At 40.6% G+C, this 26,393-nt stretch overlaps 1 protein-coding gene across 1 annotated transcript in view; it reads right to left on the bottom strand.

Moving 5' to 3' along the window:
• Positions 1–13,088: 13,088 nt before the first annotated feature.
• LOC135324464 (probable global transcription activator SNF2L2) overlaps positions 13,089–26,393 on the bottom strand; it is a 136,724-nt gene continuing 123,419 nt past the window's right edge. The window contains exons 30-34 of the mRNA XM_064500953.1: positions 20,727–20,832; positions 19,787–19,888; positions 16,398–16,527; positions 14,642–14,784; positions 13,089–14,036 (exon numbers count right to left, since the gene is read on the bottom strand). Of these exons, the coding sequence (XP_064357023.1) occupies positions 14,001–14,036; positions 14,642–14,784; positions 16,398–16,527; positions 19,787–19,888; positions 20,727–20,832 (517 nt within the window). The 3' untranslated portion in view covers positions 13,089–14,000. The remainder of the gene's footprint in view (positions 14,037–14,641; positions 14,785–16,397; positions 16,528–19,786; positions 19,889–20,726; positions 20,833–26,393) is intronic.

The raw sequence follows: 26,393 nt of genomic DNA on the forward strand, positions 1-26,393 counted from the left end.
CAGGGCAGATTTAATGAAGGCCTTAGACTCCAAGCTGTGCGGGGGGCCCCGGGAACCGCACCGAGGGGTCGCCGATGGGAGGCTGCTGGACGCACGGGTCGGGCATCCAGGCGGGACCCACCTTGTTGTATCCCAAGGGCCCCTTAAATCTGCTAGAGCTATTTCCTTATCTCAGCTGTGCTAAGCTTGAGTAGCTGCTGGCTGGGAAGCAGCTGGACACTGCTGACAAAGCGGAATATGCATGCCTGGCCCTGACGGGCATTCGGTCAGTGGGTAGAGAGCACACTCTGGGGCTGCTACCACGTCCTCTGCCAGTCACTGGCTCCTCACCAGATCTTCTGCAGGTGCTCTCACTACAGGAAGTTGCCCCAGAAACAAATTTTCTTGGTTGCTGACACAGCTACCATCCGGTATGCTGAACACGTTGATGCCCACCCGGTCCACTGGCTATTTAGCATTGGAAGTAAGTAAAGCCTCAGTGTGTCCCAAATGTACCCCGGGTGCCACTCACACTTTCTTCATGAACAGCAAGGTAATAACCAGCTTGCAGGCCCCTGCTGCTGCGTAGCTCATCAAACAAAAGCTGTCTTTACTATGCATCAGCTGAATTTTCACATCCATGCTATTCAACAAAAGCTTGTTTTGAAAGAACAGATCACTGTGGAGGGATCCCAACACTTCAGTCCTCCTGCTCCGGGCTGTCAGAGCTGAGCTTTGCCTTAACCCCTGATTACCGACGCCATCCAGTGTGACCGCTTCCTGCTGCCCAGCTGTGTCTTTGTAGAACAGCCCCATGGAGAAGTGCGTGGACAGCATGTCATGGCTGTAATTGAGAAGTAACTCGATGAAGACATGCTGGGGTAGCAGTTCTTGCTCTGGCTTGTCAGTTGGTCCCCCAGCGTAACATCCAGATGGCTGAAAATAGAGGCCAACACCAATCGGAAGTGGTGGGTAATAGTGGTTGGAGATGCCCTTCTGCGGGGGATGCAGGCACCCATCTGCTGACAAGACATATCATGAGAGGTTTGTTGCTTGCTGGGGGACCCAGATCTGGGATGTTGCAGAGAGACTGCTCAGGCTCGTCTGACCCTCAGGCTACTACCCCTTGCTGTTCAACCATGTGGGCACTAATGACACTGCCAAGGGAGACCTGGAGCAAATAAAGAGGGACTACAGAGCCCTGGGGTGCAAGGTGAAGGCCATGGAGCCCAGGTGGTGGTCTCCTCAACCCTATAGGTGAAAGGGAAAGGCTTGGGTAGGAGTGGACGCATTCTGTGAGTTAACACCTAGCTGCATGGCTGGTGTCGCAGGCAGGGCTTTGGCTTTTATGACCATGGGACCCTTTTTATGGATCAAGAATTTCTAGGGAAAGACAGGATCCATCTGACAAAGTGGAGTAAGGGCATCTTTGCCAATGGGTTTGCCAATCTGATGAAGAGGACATCAAACTAGGCAATGTTGCAAGATGGAGATCACAGCCCACAGCAAAGTGAGGGAATGGAAGTCAGGGTCAAAAGTACATGGAGCAGGGTGATGGGAGTGAAGAACTTTCAGGAATGATAAAACAGGTGGGGAAGAAAGGGGGAAAGGGCATGCCCTCTATGTGAATGAGCAGCTCAAATGTATGGAGCTCTTCTATGGAATGAACAAGGGGCTGGTTGAGAACTTGTGGGTCGGGATCAGAGGAGAGGCCAATAACGGTGTGTAGCAGGTGAAAATATAGCTTAAATTGTGAATGCTAACAGGCAGCACATAATTGTGTGTGTCGATGGGGTGTGTGTGTGTGTATGTCCAAAATTGAACTTTTGAACTCTCAAACACAAGCCTGCTACTCCCTAACTGCACCCAGTATGGGTTGATTGTGAATTTTGATAACACCTGGACTAAATGAAAGTGGCATGTCCTGAAGCCTCCAATTAATAGAGACATGAGGCGAAACCACCAATTAGGAGGCTGATCATGCATTGTGCTCCTGCACCTAGACTATTTAGACTGGGAAACTGGGGGCTAGGGGGCAGAAAAGAAGGGTACCCAAAAAGAAAAAGTGATCTCAGAAAAAAGGGGGGGGTGGTGGAAAGGAAAGTGAAGATCCTGACTGCAGGAAAGATCCTGGAAGTAGGGGAAGATCCTGGAGATCAGAGAGATGTGTGGAGATGAATGCTGTGGGATCCCCAGGAACCTTGGTCAGTAGCAGTATAAGGACAACTTTTATCCAAGATAAGAAGTGACAGAAGCCCCACCCCTACTGGCAGTCACATGTACCACTTGCCCTAGAAGTCCCTCCCTTCTTCTGCTCACACGGTCTCTTTACTACACCTCATCTGACTGCTGCTTTTTTTACATGCTCATACCCCATGTGTTCTTAGGCAGCCCTGTGCTTGGCTGGCAGGACCAGCCACCCCTTCCAGTTTACCCAGAAGTATGTCATAACAGGAAGTCTCCTCCCACTACATACACAGGGGCCGCCATTTTGTGTCAGACACCTTTTTATGGCAGGGAGCCACCATTTTGTAAAATGTCATAACCCATGTGTTTTCATACTGCTCTATGATTGGATGATGTCTGCTTCTTGACACCATCATACCCCACGTGTTCTCAGGCAGCCCTGTGATTGGCTGGCAGGATTGGCCACCCCTTCCTGTTTACCCTGGAAGGACATCAAAACAGGAAGTCCCCTCCCGCTAAATACACAGGGGCCACTGTGTTGTTTCAGCTGTCACTTTATGGCAGGGAGCAGCCATTTTTGACAATGTCATGCCCCATGTGTTTTCAGACTGCTCTGTGATTGGGTGGCTGTCATTTTTTGACACCGTCATACCCACGTGATCTCAGAGCATCCACTGATTGGTTGCACATTTCCTTTGGACCAAGAAGTGCTCATATATAAAAATATATACTTTTATATAAATAGAAGGAGTGTACGAATATGTATAAATACATATTTTATTCATTTATACATAGATATACTTTATATATATTTGTATATGTGTGTATTGTGTGTGTGTGTGTGTGTATACATATATAAAGATATATAAATTAACATGTCCATAAAAGTGTAGGTATGAAATGCATTAAAAAGTCTGTAATAAGAAATAAATGAAATAATGAAAATGAAATAAATAATTAAAGTTTAAATGTGAATAGAAGATAATTAAGTAAAAGTATAAAGTGGGTTCAGCCCCCCCCCCCCCCCCCCCCCACACACACACACTTTACAAGGCTGCTGAACAAGCCCTAACATGTCAGGAGGGAGGGGGTGGACTTCAAGAGGGCAGAGGGGTGCCAAAAGGGTGGGGGGGGCACGAACAAGTCAGAACCTCCCCAAGGGCTACAGACCCTCCTAGGAGGCCCACCAAGGGGCCCCCTGTGCAACCCCCCCACCCCTACCCCATGCAAAGAAGAGCCCAATCCTGTGAGCCGGCCCGAGAGGCCCCCGCATCCGGTCCCAGCCCAGCAGGATGACCATGCGGTGTTACTGGGGGAGCCACTGGGCTTTGCAGGGTGCTGCAAGGCACAGGCAACACTGGCCACTAAAATGGCAAACAGACCAAAATGCCAACTTCAGAAGAACATGTGCACGGGGACAATAAGGAAAAGACCCTAAGGGATTCCCAAGAAGACCATGCGAACCAGAAGAACCGGCCAATGGGCCCATGAATCGCAAGCTATATTTTGAGGTAAGTGTCGCACAGAGAGGGTTGGGGGGGGGGGGGCTCCCTTTGCCCATGACTGTGCAGGAGCTACCTGTAAGAGCATTACAGGGTGCAGGCTGGTGTTATATGTGTTTCCTTATCCTTAGGTCAAGGATGGCCTGTTTCAAAAAGCTCTGGCTGACTGACTGAGGAGGGAGAAGACAGAAGTGTGCTGTGATCTGTTCATGTTCCTGTCTGGGCATGCAGCAGTCAAAGAAAGGAGAATGGGCATAGAAGGGAGTGGCGTTCAAGGAAGAAAAAGGAAAAAGGCTGGAGAAGCCTGACCAGCAACCAACACCCCTCATACCCTGTTAATAAAGTGTCTCTGTGCATGAGTTAAAGTGATTGTCCAGTGTTTCATTTCTTACATGTGTGTAGGAGCAGCATATCGGTAGACATGTCTGCACCACTGCTTCTGTTAAAAGACATTTACTATGCTCCTGGGGGAAGGGGGGGGGGCGTGGGTAAAAATCCCCTTTTTGAAGCTGCTAAAAGGTGAATTGCTGATCTGAACAGAAGCCAAGCAGCAACCTGGCTTGCAAGAAGGACCTGGGAAACTACAACCTGGTCAGCCTCATCACAATCCCTGGGAAGGTGGTCGAGCAAATAATCCTGCAAACCATTTCCAAACACATGAAGGAAAAGAAGGTGATTGGGAGTAGTCAGCATGGATTCACCAAGGGGAAATCATGCCTAACCAATCTGATAGCCTTCTATGATGGGATCATTGGCTAGGTAGATGAGGGGAGAGCAGTGGCTGTTGTCTACCTTGACTTCAGGAAGGCTTTTGACACTGTCTCCCATACCATCCTCATGGACAAGCTCAGGAAGTGCAGGCTAGATGAGTGGACAGTGAGGTGGATTGAGAACTGGCTGAATGGCAGAGCTCAGAGGGTTGTGCTCAGTGGCACAAAGTCTAGTGGGAGGCCTGTAGTGAGCGGTGTCCCCCAGGGGCCAATACTGGGTCCAGTATTGTTCAACTCATCCATCAATGACCTGGATGAAGGGACAGAGTGCACCCTCAGCAAATTTGCTGATGACACCAAATTGGGAAGAGTGGCTGAGACACCAGAGGGCTGTGCTGCCATCCAGAGGGACCTCGACAGGCTGGAGAGATGGGCAGAGAGGAATCTCATGCAGTTCCACAAAGGGAAGTGCAGGGTCCTTCACCTAGGGAAGACTAACCCCATGCACTAGTACGGGCTGGGGATTGATCTGCTGGAAAGCAGCTCTGTGGAAAAGGACCTGGGGGTCCTGGTGGACACCACGTTGAACATGAGCCAGCAGTGTGCCCTTGCAGCAAAGGCAATCAGTGGTATCCTGGGCTGCATTAGGAAGAGCATTGCCAGCAGGTCGAGGGAGGTGATCCTCCCCCTCTCCTCAGCCCTGGTGAGGCCACACCTGGAGTGCTGTGTCCAGTTCTGGGCTCCCCAGTATGAGAGATGGAGCTACTGGAGAGAGTCCAGCGAAGGGCCACAAAGATGATGAAGGGACTGGAGCATCTCTCCTATGAGGAAAGGCTGAGAGAGCTGGGCCTGTTCAGCCTGGAGAAGAGAAGGCTCAGGGGGGATCTTATCAAGGTGTATAAATATCTGAAGGGAGGGTGTATGAAGACGGGGCCAGACTCTTTTCAGTGGTGCCCAGTGCCACAGGACAAGAGGCAACGGGCACAAACTGGAACACAGGCAGTTCTATCTAAATATAAGAAAAAAAACTTCTTTACTGTGAGATTGTCAGCACTGGAACAGGTTGACCAGAGACATTGTGGAGTCTCCATCCTTGGAGCTATTCAAAAGCCATCTGGACAACCTGCTCTAGGTGACCCTGCTTGAGCAGGAGAATTGGACTAGATAATCTCCAGGGGTGCCTTCCAACCTCAACCGTTCTGTAGTTCTGTGAAATTCTATAGCATCTACCCCTTTCTCTGGCTTTACACTTACCCTTCCATTGCCCCTCTGGGTCCTAAGGTTGATGGTTTTGGTCGGGGTTGGGGGGGTGGGGGAGGAGCAGCGAGTCATCAGCAACCCACATCCTTTGCCAGAAGAAGTATGATGATGCTGATGGTTTTTTTACGCCTCACTGAGCAGACTCAGGTCTGCTTGGGGTCATTTTTATACATTTTCTAACGTGCTCAATACCTTGCTCTTTCTTCATCAGTTCACAGTTCCACTTCACATCTGAATTTGTCATCTATGGTGTGTTTTACATATGCCTTTGCTCTCTTCGTTACCCCTAAAGCCGATTTTGCCCGGTACCCAGGGCTGCATTCCTTTAGTGACCTGTAACTGACCACAGGCAAGTTGTTCATAGCCCTGGGGCCTCTGGTATCACCCTGTGCCTGTACTTGCAAGGCCTCTGCTCTCATCCCATGCCTGTACCCCTCTACACTCTGTTTTATTCTAGGGTCATAGATAATAAGTAATTTTTCTGTGTAGAATGAACTGTTCCTTTCTATTAGTTGGAAAAATGGTGTTACACTACACAATTGTACAAAGCTAAAACAGACCACGTACTAGTCATCTGTTTGTTAGATAACTGCTGTTACAGTTAAACAAGCTATAACAAGTCTCTAGGCAGGCCAAGAGATGTCCAGATGAAGCTTGACAAGTCCTGAGGCCTGCGTTATTAGCTTAGCTTAGTTTGCAGTCTGTTACTAGCAATGGCAAGACCATATTTACTGAGCCACAGTGGTGACATTTCAGAGTTCATCTCCAGAAGACTTCCTGTAAATCAGCCATTAAGAAGAGTTCAGTTTTGGAACATCTGCACATAGGATGTTCAACATTACATCCCAAAGCTTATTTTAATGTTTTTTCCTATTTTATTATTATTTCCTGACATCAGTGTCAGTGCATATTACATACTACTACTGGTTTGCCAGGTGTGGCAAGAGCTATGGAATTTAAGCTATAAATGAGATATAAAGATGACATTCAAGTTTGTCTTTTTGTGCACTTAGTCACTAATTCCCTGGGTGGTCCAGGAACTCCCCAGCTAGTCTCTGCACAGATGAGATGATGGACTGGCTTGAGATAAGGTGATTGACTGAATGCCTGGCTGCTTTGACAGCAAAGCATTTAACTAATTGTTACAGGAGCGCTCCAGGTGGGAATTTCAGACAGTCTCAGAGATTCCCCCAAGCAGTTCTTGCTGTGCCTAGACCAATTGATAGTCACCATTTGTCTGCTTCAATGTGTTGATTAACATCCTAGGTGGAGAATCTGGCTGTCCCAAATATGCCTCCAGGCAGTTCCCGCTGTAGAATTGACAAAACTGTACATAGATAGGATATTTATAAATAATCAGTGGAAACTTCCTGCAGATGGAGAAAGGGTCATGTAGGATAGTCTTTTGTACATAGTTAAGATAGTTAGGAGATGTTTTTATGTCATTTAAGATAATCAATAGCAATGAATCATGAATGCGCTGGTCTCCCAATACAGCTGAAGATGCCATTGCAAAGACCCATGCAACAGGCTCTCGTTGCCATCTAGTGACTGACCATCCTGTTTGTTTAAGATATTTGATTCTCCATGCGAGCATTACCCTATACAAAAGATGCCAATAAATTAGGCTTTTCTTTTAATTAAAAAAAAAAAAATCCCCAAACACTCTGTGAGTGCCTGTGCAACAACAGGAATAAAAGCAAAAATATGCACATAATTTTTAGTGAAACACACACTCCTAAAAACTGTACTACTTTCAACAAAAATAATCTTTTGTCAAGAAGCATTCAGTTCATCACTTCTAAATACAACAATGCTTACTGATTTGTGGTGCAGCACACTTAGTAGGCTGCATTTTCATCTAGGGGATATTGTGCTAGTACAGCTCTTCAGAAGTTACCAGTATTATACCAGTTATACAAGCAGAAAATGTGGTCCTTTATTTTCATGTGTAAGAAAGCATTATAAAAGACATGCATGAAAGCAAATCATGTTAGGCGTGCATCATTTTTCCCTCTGTCAGGGAGCAGCAAGGGCCAGCTGCTTCCTAAGGGAAGGAGTGCCAAGAGTGACCCCAATGCAGGCAGTACTGCCCCTCAGGTGACAGGGCACAATCCCACAGGGTCTGAACATGGTGTGCAGAGCCAGGTGCTGGTAACAGGGTTCATTGACAATCCCAGACAAGGCAAGCAATGAACAAGGCCCTGGGTCCATCCATGGAGTCCAGTAAGGAGCAAAAGGAGACAGGGCCAGAGACAGGACTGGAGACAAGGCTACAACATGGGTCCAAAGTCCATCCAGGAGACAGGGCCAAAGACAGGACAAGCTAGACAAGCTAGAATGTACTTATGAGGGGTCCATCCAGTAGACAAGCTACCTACAACATAGGCTCAAGGTCAATCCAGGCAACAGGGCCAGAGTCATGACTAGAAACAGGTATGCATATGAGACAGTACAGGCCTGAGCTTAAAGGGAACGCCTGGGCCCATGGGCAGAGGATGTGGGTGGAGGCCCCAGGTGAGGCTGGTCAGGGCCATTAAGACGACTTAGTGCCCTCAGGGCCCTGACACCCTCCATAGTAACAAATGTATTATAACCTATCTATCTCCAAATCCATACATATATTACACATAGTAGAAGTACAGAACTAGAGCTTTTCTTATATTCCTACACCATCATTTACTAGTTTAGATCTTGTGTTCCATAAAGGAACAATGCTATTTCCATACTTATCTACCAGAAAAATCACTGCATTTTCCAACTTCTGGGACTGCCCTCCTGCAGCTGATAAGCCATTCCATCAATTTTCTTTAAAAATCTACTGTCAGGGCCCTGAGGGCACTAGTAGGCCTTACTGGCCCTGACCAGCCTCACCTGGGACCTCCACCCACACCCTCTGCCCATGGGCCCAGGAGCCCCGTTTAAGTTCAGGCTTGGGACCTTAGTCCTTGTCTGAGCTATGCTGTTGGTAGGCCTGTTTTTATCCTTCTCGCTGATTTAGTCTCTTGGATGGACCTTAGACCTATGTTGTAGCCTTATCTCCTGCTGTTTTGGGCATAAGTAGCAGGTGGCTGCAGGGTGCTCTGTGTGGGAGGAGGCCATGAACTGCCCTGGGCCGGTCACAGCTGGTTCCAGCCGGCTCTGAAAGGGATGTAACACTCGCCATGTCTCCTGCTCCTCCTGACTGGGCTCCCTGGATGGACCCTGGCCCTAACTTATTGACTTGCCTTTTCTGGGACTATAAATGGAACTTATCACTGCCCTTGTTTCGTCTACCCTTTTCAGATACTGTGGGACTGTGACCTGCTTGCTGAGGACACTGCCTGTGCTGTGGTCACCCACAGCTCCTGGCTTCTTTTCCCTCATGGAGCAGCCCTGCTCTCTGACATCCAGTCTCTTCAACCCATACCAGTCCTGTAGCACGTTGGAATGTCTTTTCTACTTTACAAACAACAACTCTAGGACTGTATTTGGTGTAAGCTTGCCATAGAAGTAAAGCTCTCCTGAGAGCCTATTCCACAGTAAACTCCCTTTTTGTGTATGGGCTGTTTGGCTGAGAACTGGATGAACTAGTAGTTATGGTATAAACATTCATGGCAGATGCAGGGCAGTCAGAAGAATTAAGGTATCCATTTGGGCTGGATTCTGGGATAGAGGGCATAAAAAAGGGGTGTGTGTGTGTGTGTGTGTGTGTGACTGTTTAAACAACATGTCAACAAAATTGGAGAGAAAGTTTAGAGTGGCTAAGAGACATGAAAAGAATAGAGAATTTGGTCAGTGTGTTTCAGCGCAAATAGTAATGGCACTGAAGTCTATGAGTTAACACTAGATGTTGTGGAAACAGCAAAGGCATACATCAGTTGTCAGGTTGGAGCTAGCATACAAAGCACAGCAGGTAACCTGATCAGTTTGTGTCATTCATTGGGGGCTAAACCTTAGTTCCACTTATTTCATCTGACCAAAATAATATTTAATTTAGGGATTAAATCTCTATCTTTCTTGGAGGGTTATCCTTCCTCTAACTTGCCTTCATCAAGGGAAAAGAGCTGGTATTTCCTTAGAGAAAGTTTCACCAACTATAAAGGGACGTCACCTAAAAGTCTACCAGATGCAGTAGGCTACTGAACCATCATATAAAATTCTAGTAGAAATGCAATTCTTTATTAAACTATATTGAATAGGTAAGGAAAACAAGGTGAGATGCCAAGAGGGAAGGAAGTATGGGTTGGATACTCCTGCTGTTTCATTCTTAAACTCCTAAAAAGGACTTTCAGACACTGCCAACTCCTCTAGATAGCAGAGGGAGAGTATTTTAAGATCTGTGCTACAAACAAAAATGCCTAAATGTAAAAATATGGCAAAGCAAGACCATCTTAGAATTTGCCATGTTAGAGGAATAATTCCCTCTCACAGGCCCAACAAAGTGTCTTCATGCTACAATGCTTTTCAATGGGGCACTGTCTGGTCATAACACTTAGCATATGCTTGAAGGACTTAGAGCTAAGCCTGATTGGACACAAACTATGATGGTGACTAAAGATGCCAAACTGTATGACTTAATCCCCAAGGCCATTTCATGGGAAATCAGGAGGAGCAGTCAGAGCAGGAGCAAGGACAGGCTGAGAGAAAGTTGTGGGGTTTTTTTTTTGGGGGGGGGGGGAGATACCTGCTTATAATACCTGATTAAATAACTCAATTGAACTCTTATTAACAAGAAAACCAAGCTCTCTGACCAAACTTAAGCAAAAACAATCGCACATTAAAATTTCAGGGCTGTTGTGGCTCCCAGTAGAGTTGGTGGGTGAGGTCTTGTTTGCATTTCTTCATGAGCTAATACCTAAGGCTTTCAACATAAACATTCAAGAAAGACAAATTTATGGCGGGGGGGGAGAGAACCTATGAATCTCCCAGGAAAACTTTACTTGCCACCAAGGACCAAAAAACACTGTGGCAATCAGAGCACTCAATTTGCTGCAATCAGGAAAGTAAAATAAAACAGTAAATCTACTTTTCTCCAGATTTGGGATCAAGTAGACAGGAAGGAAAACCTTTCAGCCTGAGCAAGCTCTTCTGGGATTTGAATGTTAGACAACTTTATTACACCCAACTAATTAAGAATACCAGGCATGAAGAAAATTAGTCTCTGCACAAGAAGCTGAATCTGATCACAGGGTTTGTCATATCTCCATCAAGTCACAGAAGGTGGGACTCAGGTGGGGGGGTGTATCCATTTGCAGGATAGTGGCCTTGGGCAGGAGTGGCCTCCGGGATTATATCTTCTTACATTTTGTAGAGCACTGAGCAGAAAAAGTCCCCTCCCCCTTTCTTGATTGAGGCCTTCTTACAAAGTCCCAATACAATTAAAGAATTCAAAAGCTAAGTATGTTATGATGTCAAACAAGGTCAACTTAGCTGTGCTAGTCCCTTATCACTTACCACCAGGATCATTGCTTGAAGGGTGCAATCAGTAGAAAAAATATTTCAGCTTGTGTTGACCTGGAAAAAAAATAAGGAAAAAAAAAGGCATTCTAATGCCATTCTAAGGTTTAAATTCTGCACCCTGTCAGTTAAGAGGAAAAAGTGTACTCCAGTGAGAAGCTACAGTCATATGAACTTTCCTACCTTGGTTTAAAAATTAAATATACATCTATAGGCCAGCTTTTGCATTGTGATTGCTGTTGCTGTCCTGATGCTGGAAAGAAAGGCAGAGAGGAAAACAACCCTCCTTCCAGGCCTGAGGACAACAAACAGAGAAAAGAGAAAAAGTAACTGGGAACAGCCCAAGGTTGGTGAAAGTAGAACGCTTTGAAAATAAGAGACCTTAAATTTGAGTTGGACACCGGATTTGGGGACTCATGCACACCCCTACTGATTAGGTTTTTGTTGTTTTGGGCTTTTTCTCTCCCCAAACCCTTTTTTCCATGGAAACAGACACCGGACTAATGAAAACAAGGAATGGGTTTTTAATAACTGGTATTTAAAGAAAACCCACATTCACTTACCTATTTTTGCAAAAGGCACTAGTTGAACAGGAAACTCTGCCTTTATGTTCCAGCTGCCTACAGAGATGTAAAATATTGTTAGGGCTGCAGGAAAATGACTAGGCCGTTGGCTAGACTTGGCCTGAAGTTCAACTAACTGTACAGGACATGGAAAACTACTGGACGTGACATGAGAAATTGCTGGACGTGACAGATAACAGTGTGAGAAGCTGACAAAAGTTACAGGCAGTGCTGTGAGGGATGGCACAGGTGGTTAAGGGGAAATGAGATGAGAGATGACCAGACTTCACAGACACCTGACAGGGAGCATTGGGGGCCTTTTGGGGAGTGGAACCTTGCAAGGCCACCAGTGCCTGGGCAACCATATGAGTGATAGCATATCAGGCCAACAGTGCCTAGAGACCAGTATCAGAAATACCAAATTTGGATATGGATATTAGATGGCCTTAGAGGCTGTGCTGATATTTAAGGGATCCATGAATGTGGGTGTGAATCTAGAGAGCAAGGGTGTGTGCATTTTCACTAGTGAACCTACAGCTGGAGAGGAGGAACAAAACTTGATTATCTGTACTTATGTTTTATGAGAGTTCTGTTAGTGTTATATGTGGGTGCTGCTAAAGGCACTGCTCTGTCTATGGTAGTCTGTGTGGCTAGCTGTGTTAGTGTCCTCTGTGTGTGTGTGTGTGTGTGTGTGTGTGTGTGTGTACGCCTCTATGGAATACATGCTCAGCCTCGCTACTTGCCAAACCTGCAAACAGGAACAGCAGCAGATGCATCCATCAGACTGGGACAGAGAGACCTCCTGGGTCTGAAGAGTGCACCTGGCTGAGCTGCAGCTGGGAAGGAGGAATTCCTGGGTCCCAGAATCTGCTAGATTCGATGGCTCCCATAACATCCTTAACAATGGGGAGACATACTGAAAAACAAACGGTTCATGTAACTTAGAAATCTTCAGCTTTACAAAAGTTCTCTGTGTGAAAATTTTATATTCATTGTATATTCAGAATGTAAGAAGTTTGGGTTTCTTGGTAATCTTAGTGCATCTCAGTCCTGGAAAGCATGATCTGATATCTCAAGATAATACATAATGAAGAAAATAAACTCATTTATAGATGGGATGACTGACTACATAACTAATTGTATTCACTCTCACTAAAACCTAGGAACAAAAACATTTTCCTCCTCCTCCCCCAAAAAAGAACAAAGATATTTATTTTATTGCTTAATCACTTGAATTCTAGTTAGAGACTGAAATTATACTTCAATTTCAAGGTATCTTTTAATAGCTGTCACTTGTCTTGTATCTCTCTTTGAGGATGTTCCTATGGAATTTGGAGAAGCTCTTATGTTACCTGTTTAGAGCAGAGCACCTTTGGGTCTCTCTACAAGAGGCACTCTTGTCACTATAGTAAAACGGATTTTTGTGGAATTCATCACACAAGGCTGTATTTATTGAGCTAAATTATCTCTTTATTAGGAAAGCACCAACACAACATTCTTCAAAATTACTGGAATTTTATTTGCCTCAGGCTTATGACTTGCAACCCAAAGACATTGTGCAAAGAAAGCAAAGATTAAGTACACTTTAGGGAAAAGGTGATAATTCACATTGATAACGTAGAGGATCAATTTGATGAAAGAAGCCATTTGTTACACTATATAGATTGCAATATTCAAAAGCATTTTTCAACCCATCGTTTTTAATCAAGAAGAAAAAAATTTAGCAGTTTACAGTAGACATAAATTTGATACAATTGAAAAAGCATTTTTCTGAAGATCAAGCATAAAGTGGAAAAATGTATATAGGACAAGGTGGAGTAAAGGCTAACTACTGTACATTTATAAGCTATTAAACAAAGTTGCATATATGTACCACGGTGTAAAAAAAAATAGAGAAGAAATAAAAACCTTGAAAACTGCCTGATGAAAAATAAACAACCAATGGCTTTTAATGGCTTCTCCTGGTAATTAATGCTACAAAAGAATTTTTTTGTCTTTCTGATGACACTGAAAACATCAAATGATAAAACTAGGCACAATAAAACCATTACCAAGTGAAACCCAACCCATAGAAATATACTATCAATGCACATTTTTCCATCAAAAGCTTTTTTGTTGGTTTTGAGAATCTTTTTTAAAATCTTTGAGGCCCATTTGGTCACAATATGTTACTTTTTTTCTTTTTTACACCATGATATCATATGTTTGTCTGGCACTATCCTAAAGCTAGTTTATAGAGGATGAGAATATAGAAACAACCCAATGTCTATTTGACAAAATGAAATCATTGGTTGTAAAATGAGAAAAGGGAGAAGGGAAGGGGATGGGGTCAGTTCTGCCAAGAAAATAAACTGTATGGATTACTCATCATCACTTCCGCTTGCTTCTGATTGGTCCTAGAGGTAAGAGACAAGAAAAGTCAGAAATTCTTTGCCAGCTATTCTATGTATTTTGTTAAAGAAAAAAACGACAATTAAACTGACAAATCAAGATAGCCATAAGAAAGGTATTATGTTATTTACTATTTCCCTTTCATGACATTCCATTCCGATTCAATTGCTGTGGGCCTCTTTAGAGAAGAACAGGCACAGAGTCAGGAAACACTAGCTCCTTTCTGTCTACCCAGGCATTTTAAAAACATCTGGGAAGATTTGTCTTCATTTGTTGCATTAATAGAAACACCCATGAGAAATTAAAAACAAGTATTTCTAGGGTGGGGATGAAAGCAAACAAATCATGAGTTTTAAAGTTTCAAAGAAAGCAAGAACATCTTCAAAAAAATAAGCTCCAAATGTGTCAGAATTCTTGTCTTTCAGCACTGTGACCAGATCCCACAGGCAAACCCTGACACAGTTTGAGAAAAGCCTCCCCCCTCCCAATGATTAAAAACAATGCTTAATGTTTCCAAGCACGAAGAGCACAAAAATTCTGAGTGCAAGCAGGATGGGGCATAGATGAAATCACTGCAACCATTGCCAAAGTCTCAGTGAACAAAACTTACATTTTCATATTGATCCTCATCACTATCATCGTCACTCATGACAGGCTTGGCTTTTACTCGGCTTTGCCTCTTCTTGCCTTTGCCTTTGTCCCGGCTTTTTTCATCCTTCTTATTCAGCTTGATTTTGACTTTCATTGATTTTGCTGTAAAAAGTGGAAAAGTGTATGTGAATGTAATGGCTGCCTTTATCGTGTACCCATTGCCTACTAAATAAAGCAAAATAGCTATTGAACACCACCTCTCAACTTTTAAACAGTCTGTGTTCATGCAAATTCTCCCCTTGTAGTTACCTGAAAAGATTCTCTTTCTGTTCTTTATCTGGATTGTGGAACAATTAAGTAGAGTTATTTGATTTTATTTGTGTTCTTGATAGTTGTAGCACTAATTTACATTAAACTATCAAGAAAAACCTAGAGTTGACCAGGTGCATCCTCCTTTCACTTTTAGAATGCATGGTGCCTACAGATAGCATTTAGTTCTGCAACTACACTCAGGGACCCTTGTGCGAAAAGATGCATGTTAAGAAATAAAGTATTTTTTCTTGCCTGCACATAGAAAAATGCCTATCTTCAGTAGGAACAGGCAATTCTGTTTTTTTTAACTACACAAACTCCATGTGGAGGTGGCTGGCAATTTCTGAGTAGACAGTGTACTTGAAGAGAACACATGTGCCCAATTCTAGGGTATCCACTCATTTCAAGATGAACTGCTGAAGTTGCATGCTCTGCACAGCTGCTTGGCATACTTGTGGAGTAGCTCAAGGCAAAGTACTCTAGGTTCTGTATTCAGACAGATTCTCAAAGTGCAATTCTAACTAGTTAGAAAGTATAGGGTAGAAGTACTTCGGTGGCAGAAAGTAGAATGAAGGGATCCCTCCTTTTCCACAGTATGTTTCCAAGTCTGCAGGGACTTCAGGCTCAGAGGTTATGTGAGAAAACACCCACTGGGGAAACTTTAATCAGTCAGGGGAGCTGAAAGGTAATATGTAGATCAGGCTCTTTATATAGGCATTTTTTGACAGCAGTGTGTTATGAACTTACTGGCAATTCTGTGGAATGGCAGAGATGCAGCAGGTTAAAATTCAAATTGGAAATAAAAGACATACATTTTCACCAATGGAGGTAATAAATTTAACAAGAGATGAAAGCATCACTTCTTAAAAGAGATTCTCCAGCTTAACCTGCAGCATGCCCTGGATCACAGCTGAATTTTTGGCCCAACCCATAGCGAATGTCATCTGCTGCTTTCCAAACAATCTGAGTTCCATTTTCCTCTTGTCTCACTAAGGTAACATTTTCTGGTTCTTAACCACATGATAATTTTTATATATGTTACATAATATCAGAAAGATTGCTCACCTGTGGATTAAGGATGTCTCTAGTTTTTTCCAGGCACTTATATTTACAAGTGACATGAACAGGAAAAGAAGGGTCCATAAATACTCATGGTCAGTCAGATAAGTCAGATCTGTTTCCATCTGTGCAGTGCTTAAAAGCACCTCTTTTAAGAGGCTACTGTGTTTTGTTTACGGCTTATGAATACTTGAAGTCTTCAGCACAATTCTAAGAAATATAGCCAGAACAGAGTAGCCACGAGACTTAAGCTGAATACCAGCCAAAACAGCAAACTTTATAAGAAACTACTTCCACCAGTGGAAAATGGAAGCCTATAACCAGTCTCAGTGCACAAATGGAAAAATCAATTACTCCCTCTCCCCCAAATGTGCTTTCTTCTCAGCATTCAGCAGGGAACTTACACTCCTCCTCCTCCTCCTCCTCCTCCTCCTCCTCCTCCTCATCGTTGCTTTCATCCTCACTCTCTTCCTTGGCAATCTTCTGTCGCGCACTTTTGAACACAGACTGGAGAACAATGGAATCCTCATAGATCTACAGTATGAAAGCAAACCTATGTCAGAACTGCAAGCCAAGCATCATCAAAAATTCACAGCATGGAACTTTATTTCCTAGGCAAACCCACAGAACATGTAGCCTTTTTATTACTAGTATTAATACTTTGCATGAATTTTGCAAAAAATGCCAATATTAAATTTTCATGCACTAGATGAAGAATCCTGCTAACAATGACCCACAAAAATACAACTCTTAAAATGTATCACATTTAAAACATCCACTTAGAGAAAGAGTCCATCCTGGAATACAATCGTTTTTATTTCATTATTATTTTTATTACCACTGGAACTATGATATATTTTAATTAGATCATAACAGCCTTGAAAAATTGCCAAAGTAATAGTCTTATGTAGTAAACAATGAAAATTTGAATTATAGTCAAACAATTATTTGATAATGACAAATGGCTAACCTCAGTGTTAATTACACCTGGTTGTTCCAAAATCCAAAGTGGCTAAAAAAGAAAATAATTTATCTGAAGCAGCTTATTTCTTCCTTCCTCTCAGATCCAAAAAGACTGAAAATCAATGCTTATCCAAAACTCATACTCTATTAATATTTTGGAGCTTGCTAACTATCTTTGGTACCATCAACTTTTATATTAACCTTGTTGGAAGAACATCTATGAAAGAGAGGACTAATGTAACAATTAATGTAACAGAAATAACAATTTACAAATAATAATGTCTCGCAGAGGCATTGAGACTTCATAATCATCTTAACAAATGAGCTTGTAAAACTCTGTAAAACTTGGGAAGCAATGCATTGGGTAAATTGAGCACGAAGGCCCCCACACCGTAAGATCTTTCTCTCCTTGAAAGCACCTCTTAAGCTTCCAGCCCAGATGGAATTGCTTTGCTTCAAAAAATAGGAGCATGCATCATACTAATAAAACAAATATGCAGTATCTCACTTAACTTTTACTTTATTGTATACTTAAATAGCTCTGTCTGAATTAACCTTATGATTTTGGATCTTTTAATGTAAGTGCACACACAATTATTATATTTTACTGATATAAGTATGTATATAAGAGCAAAGGTGGATCCAAACTATTACACAGAATAGGAGGAAACCTAAAAATTTGAGAACTACTGCAGGAATGTCCCAAGGTTTACTGAAAATCAAAATTAATGGTGCAGAGTGTCTCAGACAGAAATTTTAAAAATCTTAGGTACAAGTTATTTGGACTTCATGCTACAAAAAGTAATACTAACTTTGATAGACAACATTGCTATGTTGGAATGGAAAACGTTTCTGCATCATTCTGTGAAATATCTACTATCAGAAATATCTACTGAACATTTCTACCCTTTCAGGATTATTATTGACAATTCTACCACCTCCACCTAACAAGAGAATAGCAAAGTCATTCTGACAAGAAAAATTATATTGATTTCTCTCATGTGACCATTGATTTTTCCTTGCATCTTTTTACCTCCCTGATCAACTTCCAAACAATTTTGAACTTTTCAATCATGTTTTTTGATATCAGTTTCCCTACTTATTTTTTTTCTGTTTACTTTTGTGAGCAGTAAAATAGCTATAAACATCTATATCACTAAGCAAATTCATGGCTTTTGGACAATTAGTAAAATTTTCTCCCACACTTCCAATCATCATTAACATTTTTTTGCTTGAATAATTTTAGCTGATTTTGCTTATAATGTCATATTGTTTTCATGTAATTGAATGCTGTTAAAATACCAAACGTCTGTACTACAGAGAACATTTTATTCTGCTTGTACACAACAAAAATAATCAAGTAATGATCAGTTGTACTAAACAACCTCGCATGTTCAATTTCTTTGTTATTCATCCAGATAACATCTGATACAAAATTCCTCTGTATAACAAAGGGTCATCTATAGTGTTTAGACACTCAGAGAATGCATTACTATTGGCAGCATGTGACCTCCACTTTATAACACTTTACTGAAGTCCCCCATGACATCTTTTTTTTCCCTTGATCATTATGGAAGCGGTCATCACGTTCTCTACTGCAATTTAATATTGTGTGCTGCATCATGCTGTTTGGGCCTCATCTGCTAGAATGTGTATTCAAAATTGTGTTTTATTGTGTTGTCAGAGACTCTGATACAGGTAGTACTTTATTCCACATATACTGTATAAATTTACACATATGTTGCCATTCCCTATCTTTCCTATTGCCAACTCCATCTTTTGATAAAAATCAGTGATATAGCCTTTTTAACATTCCAGTCTTCCCACCAGCTTTCAGGACCAAGTAGGCTGAATTTGTGTTCATAATGAATAATTCTAATTCTGTTTGTTCGCCCAGGTTCCTAAGACTGGTGCAAAGGAAAGCAAAGAATATATTCTCTTCATGTTCTGTATTTCTCAGATGCATTTTGTTCTAATCATCTTGATTTTGTTCAACATCAGAGATCATGTTTCCCCCTTTTAACATAACCCTTTTGTTTCTTTAATGCCTTCCTGACTAGACTAGTGTGTCTGTCCCATCCAAGATTTAGCTCTTACCCTTTCGTAACTAAATCTCAAAGAATCCACAGCATATATTTCAACTTTCTCATTTGTCTTCCAGGTTTTTATACTCTTTTCTTTTGTGGTACTGTTTACCTCTTCTATCTTGAATTCATAGGGCTGAGTGCATCCTTGTGTGTAAACCAGGCAATTTTGCCTCTCTCCAAGATAAGAGATTTGAAGAGGTTACAATGACTGCTCTCTAGACCTCTGAAACTCAGTGAGGGTTCATTATTCCCATCTCTCAAAATGGACATTGATCTTTCAAGAAAAAAAACTATGATGTCCAAAGAATATGAACTATATACACAAAGACCTAGTGTCAGACAAACCTTAAACTTTATTTTCCATTAGTAGAGCTGAAAATTTCACCACTAAGCACCTTTTTCTCAATTACTTGTATTATGCACTCTGGTGAGCCCGAACCAACATATGGCTCTTCAGGGCACAGCCATTTAGCATAATTCAAAAAGTCCTACAACTGCTCTAAACTGTATATGGACCAGAACAAACTGATTTCAGAATTATGGAATCGAAACTAAATTCTCTGAATGTTTCAACTCTAATTGTGACCAAAGGATTCTGAATGCTTCAAAGAATCTGGACATTTTTATCTATTAAAAGCAGTAATAAGAATAGAGGTTTTTATATACAGAATTGTCATAATTAGTCAAGCACTGAAAACACTGAGTAGGGAAGACACGTTTAACATGAAGTGGTTCAATCAGACCTGTGATCCCTCCAAATTGAATGTCTGAGCATTGTGACACAGCAACATGACATCTTTCTCCAGATCACTGATGCTCCGATATTTATGGTTACGAATTCTTTCCTGTTGCATTTGTTAAGAAGATTGGGAGAAGGATGGATGGGCAGCAGTGGGGAGAGAAAAAGAAAAATAATTGACAGGACAATCAGATAATATTGCTCTTCAATACATTAAAAGCTTCTCTTTAAACATTTTACCTAAGTGGAATGACAAGTATCTGCTTAAAACAAACAAGCAAAAACTAAACCCTACGTGACAGGAATATGATGACAAAACGCATCATTATCAAAGGCAGAGTAAAAATTGTGCAATCGCTGTGTGAACTGGAAGGGCCAAAAGCAACAGAAATTGTGTTGTTGTAAGAAAGGAGTTCAATTCCAAATTTCTTCTTCTCAGTACAGAAACAAAAGGAGGTACAATGTGAGTGAAGACCAAACACATAGTCATGAACTCTGTGTCCTCTAAGGTGCAACAAGTTGCCTAATCCTCACCTATCCAACTGTGGTTGGATCTAGCCTGGCTATTTCAAGATGCGATGCTAGTTTAGAGATGATCCCTCCCAGCAACATAAAATTTTTTGCAAGCACTATACTATTATTTAAGTTTTGCTTACAGATTCAGGATTTGGTCCTTTACAAAAAGCACATTAATGTATCATCTCTGAAAGCATGATTTATGTTGTCCTGCTGTGTTTTGCTTTGACTTAGTGTTAGTAGTGAAATACTGCGATATACATTAAGCAAAATTCATAACAAGGGGTATATTAACATTTAAAATCTAAGCCAAAAACATAGGCAAATTTAATATCCACATGGTCATAATTTTAATGCTGACTCAATATTCATATGTCTATATAGTGAAAAGGAATGAAGAAATGCCCACTCCCCAAAATGGTTCTCACCTTTATTTTTTTGAAGTCCACTGGTTTCCTAATTAATTCATAATACTCTGGTAATTCTTTCCTAGATGGGAGCTGAATGAAGACTTCGCTTAGTTGCCGTCCTGAACTGTTGAAAAAACAAGCACACAATACAAAGAATTAATAAAACTTTCTCAGAAAAGAAATTGTATACAATCAAATCATAAAAAATAGCATTTTTTCTTTTCTTTTAAAGGCTTAGTAACAAACCTTGGCCTGAATTGATCTTATTGCTTTCATAATTTATCTACAATTTAATGCACAACCTTCATGCTCTTGTCCTGATGCATCACCATCATCGTATGTGTAGATCTTAAAAGATCAGGATTTGAATCTGAATTCTCTAGTGCTTTGTCCAGTGCAGTTTTATTGTTTTCTTCATTTTGCTTTATCATTCTTAGCTATTCTCTTTCTTGTCACCTTCAATTTATCTTCCTCTTCGTCTTTGTTATAGATGCTGATTGCAATCAGAACAACTAGGTGTTACAATAAATGCCAGCATTAACTTGCATTAATGAAAGTTAGTTTTCTGGGAAGATAATTGTAATAGTGTATGGAAAATCAGTACTGCAGTTTGTACTTCTTCAATCATCTGGAAAGAATCGTCAGAAGTAAAGTAATGGGTTATTTAAATTCCTTTCATACCCTAAGATACGCATTGCATATGATTTACAGGTGTTTATATTCTCTGAGATTTCCAGATGTTCCTTTGTCCATCTCTTATTAATAGCTATTTTAACGCTTATGAATTTAAGCTCTTTTTATCCTCTCATTTGTGGCTTCCCAGGTAACCGTTTACTATGAGTTATTTGGAGAGGAAACATCTGTTGATGGCTCTTATGGGCTCAAGCATATATATATATATATATATATATATATATACACACACACACACACACATACACACACATATATATAGACATTTATCTGACAATCATGCTAGCAGAAAAAAGCAGCTTCTGAGAACTGTAGCCTGTTGTACATAGACAGCATTCACCAGTGTTTCTCAGCCCACAATCACAGGCAGAAATATCACTGCTTCCTTCTATCCCAACTTCCTCCAAAGGGGCCCTGTTTTCTCATTTCCACCTTTGAATGGCAATTTGTAGGAGCTGGGCAACACAGAGGCTGCTGCCAGTTCTTGAGCCCCCACCTGAGCCTCTCTCTTACAGCTGCTCTCCACAATACAGCATTCTGTTGAAATTGCAGGTATCTTATCAGACACACTGGAACTAATGCCAAGTCAAAGGTTAATCGAGGCAATTCTGTCATGAAGGAGGAGGAGAAGATGCATGGGACATCTGTGTCTTCTATGAATGTCACCATCTATGCCTTCTTGATAGGGATTTCTTAATGTGTAAGATAGTCTCAGGATTTGGATAGTTTTCTTCTTTCACGTGGAGATGTTGCTCACTTGATCCAAGATTTCTTAATGTTCTTGGTTTAGTTTTGGGACACTTCTTCCTCTTATATACATTGCATGAGAGAGAAGGACAATAATACAAATATTCCAAGTACAGCTTCCTATTCAGTGTGGTCCAACCAATATCCCATGGGGTAAACTTTGTGTCTATTTTTCCATCCAGCTTACAGCAAACCCAATCCTAGCAGCCAAATACCTGTTAGGTTATTGCAGGTGCAGGAATATACTTTTGGCAGCTGCTGCTGCAGGGTGAGAGGAGAAGGCTGGCTATGTATATCCACCAGGGAAGGGGAAGGGGAAGTGTTCTGAGTCTAGATCCAACCCTTACAGCTGCCATGGCCAGATCACACTGTTCTGTACCACACATGAGAAAAACAGTCAAACTCCAGGAAGTTTACTAGCAACTCACCAAACAGATCAAATTAATTTGGGAAGCACCTAGATAATGCGACAGAACAAATCATGAAATAGACAGATAATCCTAATCCCAATTCTCACTATTCCTCTCCCATCAGCAAATATTTATGAAATTGTCAAGCCACTCCATCTCTCATCCCCCTCTAGTACTGATTCACACAGAAGAGGCCAATTTACTACTTCTATACTTCATGAGTCAAAGGGAGAGAGGTTTGTACTGTGGATTTAAAGGCTCCAATCATATCAAGAATCTATGTGAGTAACAATGTGATGACAGGATTTGTTTTTGTTTCAGTTTGCCTTTTCAAAGAGAAATGGGAAGTTGCAAACAAAAGCTACGTTAAAAGAACATCACTACACAGTTGATTACTAAGTGTGTGTTCCTCCTTTTCTGAAGGTCAGATTTGAGATTAGGGGCTGTTTTTTCTTTTTTCTTTAATAAACAAAAGTGTAGAGCATTCACAGCTGCAACAGACATCAATGAAAGATGTTCCTGAACATATAAAACACTAAATACTCTGAAAAATCAGATATCTGGTGTCTGAATGGTATCTTAAATTTTAAGTCTCTATTTGTCATCCATAAAATTAAAATAATGCTGAGGTGTTGTGAAAGTCAATTATATGTTTGCAAAGCGTTTCGATACCATATACTGATGAGCACCATAAAGAGGCCCTTGAGAAAATTTATAATTCTGTCTTCTAATAGGGTTTGACACAATAAGTAAGGCATGAGGCCACATATTGAGGAATTACCATAAAGCAAAATAACAAATAGATGTTCATTAAGTGATCGTTGTCCATCTTGTGCATGATATGAGGCAAAGATCCTGTGGGGGAAAAAAACAAACCAGTACTCTGTCATGGCATTACAGGCTGTACTGTAATGCATGTGGCTGAGGGAATCATATTAGGTTTGCACATTAATTCTGTCATAACTTACCTTCTGCCTGCTTGATTTAGCAAACTTAATAATGATCTTTTAATAATTCTGTTTGCACAACATATATCATATAGATGTAAACTAATTCTTTAAAAGGTGAAACAAGTTACTTGCAAAATTATCTGTACAGCATATACAAAGCAGGAGTACACAAGTAGGAGATGACTTGTGCATGGAGTCACCCAATATTGTGACAGAAGTGTGTCTTCAGTAGCCAAAAGGTATGTTATTTTGCAGACATGCTCACTGTGTGCTTGCTCAAAAATTAAAACAAGAAAATTTTCCATTAAAACAATAATGGGTAAAAACAATTCTTTCTTTAAAAAGAAAGCAGTAAACCTCTACTTTTAGCAGTTAATATTATATTTCATGATAAAAACCACAGTTTTACAATTGCACCATATAGTAGATGTGAAATATAGTCTTCAAAGTGCTTAAAAAAACAAAAAAACCAAAACCCCTGAAGAGCAGGTCTGCTGATTAAATGATCTGGCAAACCAGATGTACAGCCCTTAACATGTTACTTGCAGATGACATTTTGGATTTGCTATACAAAAGGAGTGAATTATCACTGTTGAGTTTAAAATTTTATAAGTTTTCTTTTCAACACAAATGTCTATATGAGAAAAAAGTCCTTAGGTCAAAGCAAAATATCAAACTGTTTTGATGTTGGTGTGGCCCCAACTGTACTTCAGATTCAACAAATAAAACAACAAATAAAACTATTCGTAATCATATAACTTAAGTATAATGGAAACAGCTATTTAATAATTCCTAATTCTGATCACATTTTAAACTGCTTTCTTCTGTTAATCTATGTTTAAAAGTCCCTGATGCCTATACAGCTTTTCGTCTCATGGCTATGCAAAATTATACACACACGCAGATAGCTATAGGGCATGCAAACCTTAACTTTTATTTACATTGGAAAATATAACAGTAGTAAGTTATTAAACTGCAATACCTTATGTTTCAAGATAAAATTCTAGCCAACTGTGGCTTGTTGATATGTTCTGTTAAACTAAAAATGCCACAAAAAACTGCAAGCTTTTGCTATTCAAAATTTGGTATAATTAATTATTGCAAATCACTTAAGTCGGTGAAAGAAAAAGCATTAAGGGCATGAAATATGCAACAGAGAGAGAAAAGTAGCATCTGATTTTGTCTATCCAGATCAATAACAACTTATTCTATTTTACCATTTTCCCTTTGTGTAAGTGCTTCCATACTGCATGTTTGAAAAGACAGCATTCATTTAATCAAAAATGACTGTGTTGTGGATACAATGGAAGAAAATTAGTAATTATGAACTCCATTCTCTGATTTTAATCTGTATTTCTTCTTTTATAATTAAAAAATAATAAACATAATAGCCAACACATAAAAAGCATGAGCAGTAAATCATTTATGGTTGCCTAGCAACTAACAGACTACAAGTTGAAGAGCAAGAGGGACCAGAATAAATTAACAGAATTGATTGTGACAGAAAGATGAGTGATGTTTCACTACTACTACATCAGATCATCCTTTTATTCCCATGTATGTTCACATGTGAATACTTACACACTGTATAGGTAAAAACTCCTTAAGGAATACTACTCTAAAAGGAGAGATCTTTGTTTTTAAGAAAGGTATTGTTTCCAGTTACTCTCAGCAAGAAACAAATCCCTCCTTTTCCCCAAACTGCTTACAGGATGTGTACATGCAAGTACATGTAATCTGGAATTACATGAAGGAAGAATTAGGCCCAATTTATAGGTGTTTATTTTCTTTTTTTTTTCTCCTTGGCAATGCGTTGCCAGGAAAAACTATCACTGACCTGGGAAAAAGGTCAATATGTTACTACTATCCAACATCTTTCCCCTTCAGGTATTTGAAACTAATGAAACCAGAAAGGAAAGACAACAAGGAAGCTGAAACTGCAAGATGTTCACATTTCTTTGGCAAATTTCACACTTCTCAACAAACACTGTAATTCCATTTACAGTGGGTTGAGTGAAGAGTCCTGCATGCTTGCTCTAGTCAGTCCTCACACCCAGAACTATAGTGTGCTATTTATAACTCCTATTCAAGTGCAACTCACAGTGAAGTTGTTCTAAATAAAGCCCAAACAAACACAAAAAAATCCACCTTCATGGTAAGGTTGCTCTTCTGTATTTATAACCTTCTAGTAGTAATCCAGACAGGTGGAGAGATTATTCATTTTTGTTAAATTTATTTTAATTTTTCTCCCTTTCCAGGATTATTTAACTTCACTAGTAGATGGCAGACATTTCCCTATTACTGAAATGGGAATGGATAAAAATAGCAATTCCTATTTTTCACATATGGCTACATAGGCCATGATCTTGATTGGGATATCAATCACAACTATTTGCTTTGCATGCCTGAAGACTTCAGAATACTGAATGGTATAATTAATTGCTAGTTACATTACTGATGACTAGTTACATTACTCACTATTTTATAACATAGATAAAAACTAGTGACTTGAGGAAACCTCTTAAACAGTCCAAATGAAATCAATTTTACATACAAAGAAAAAACCTCTCCCCTGAAATAATCTGTAAAAATTAGGATGGTACAGGTACTAATTTAAACATTTTAGCTTTAATGATGCAGTAATCAAAATACTACACATCAAAAATAAGGGAAGTCTCCATCCCAAGCAAGAAACATGGGCAAGACACAATAACCCCACCCTCCAACTTTCTCATCATCTTTATTAAACATGGTTAACGACCACCTACTAAGAGGAGGAAGCTCTATGAAGTTAACAGGTATCACCTGCACTCATTACTTTGTCCAAGTCTCATGATCTGACTAGAGAGTAGGTGGATAACAAGCACATTGCTTCATGCAACAGA

Source organism: Dromaius novaehollandiae, chromosome W (assembly GCF_036370855.1).
Source record: "Dromaius novaehollandiae isolate bDroNov1 chromosome W, bDroNov1.hap1, whole genome shotgun sequence".
In the NCBI taxonomy this organism is placed as follows: Eukaryota; Metazoa; Chordata; class Aves; order Casuariiformes; family Dromaiidae; genus Dromaius; species Dromaius novaehollandiae.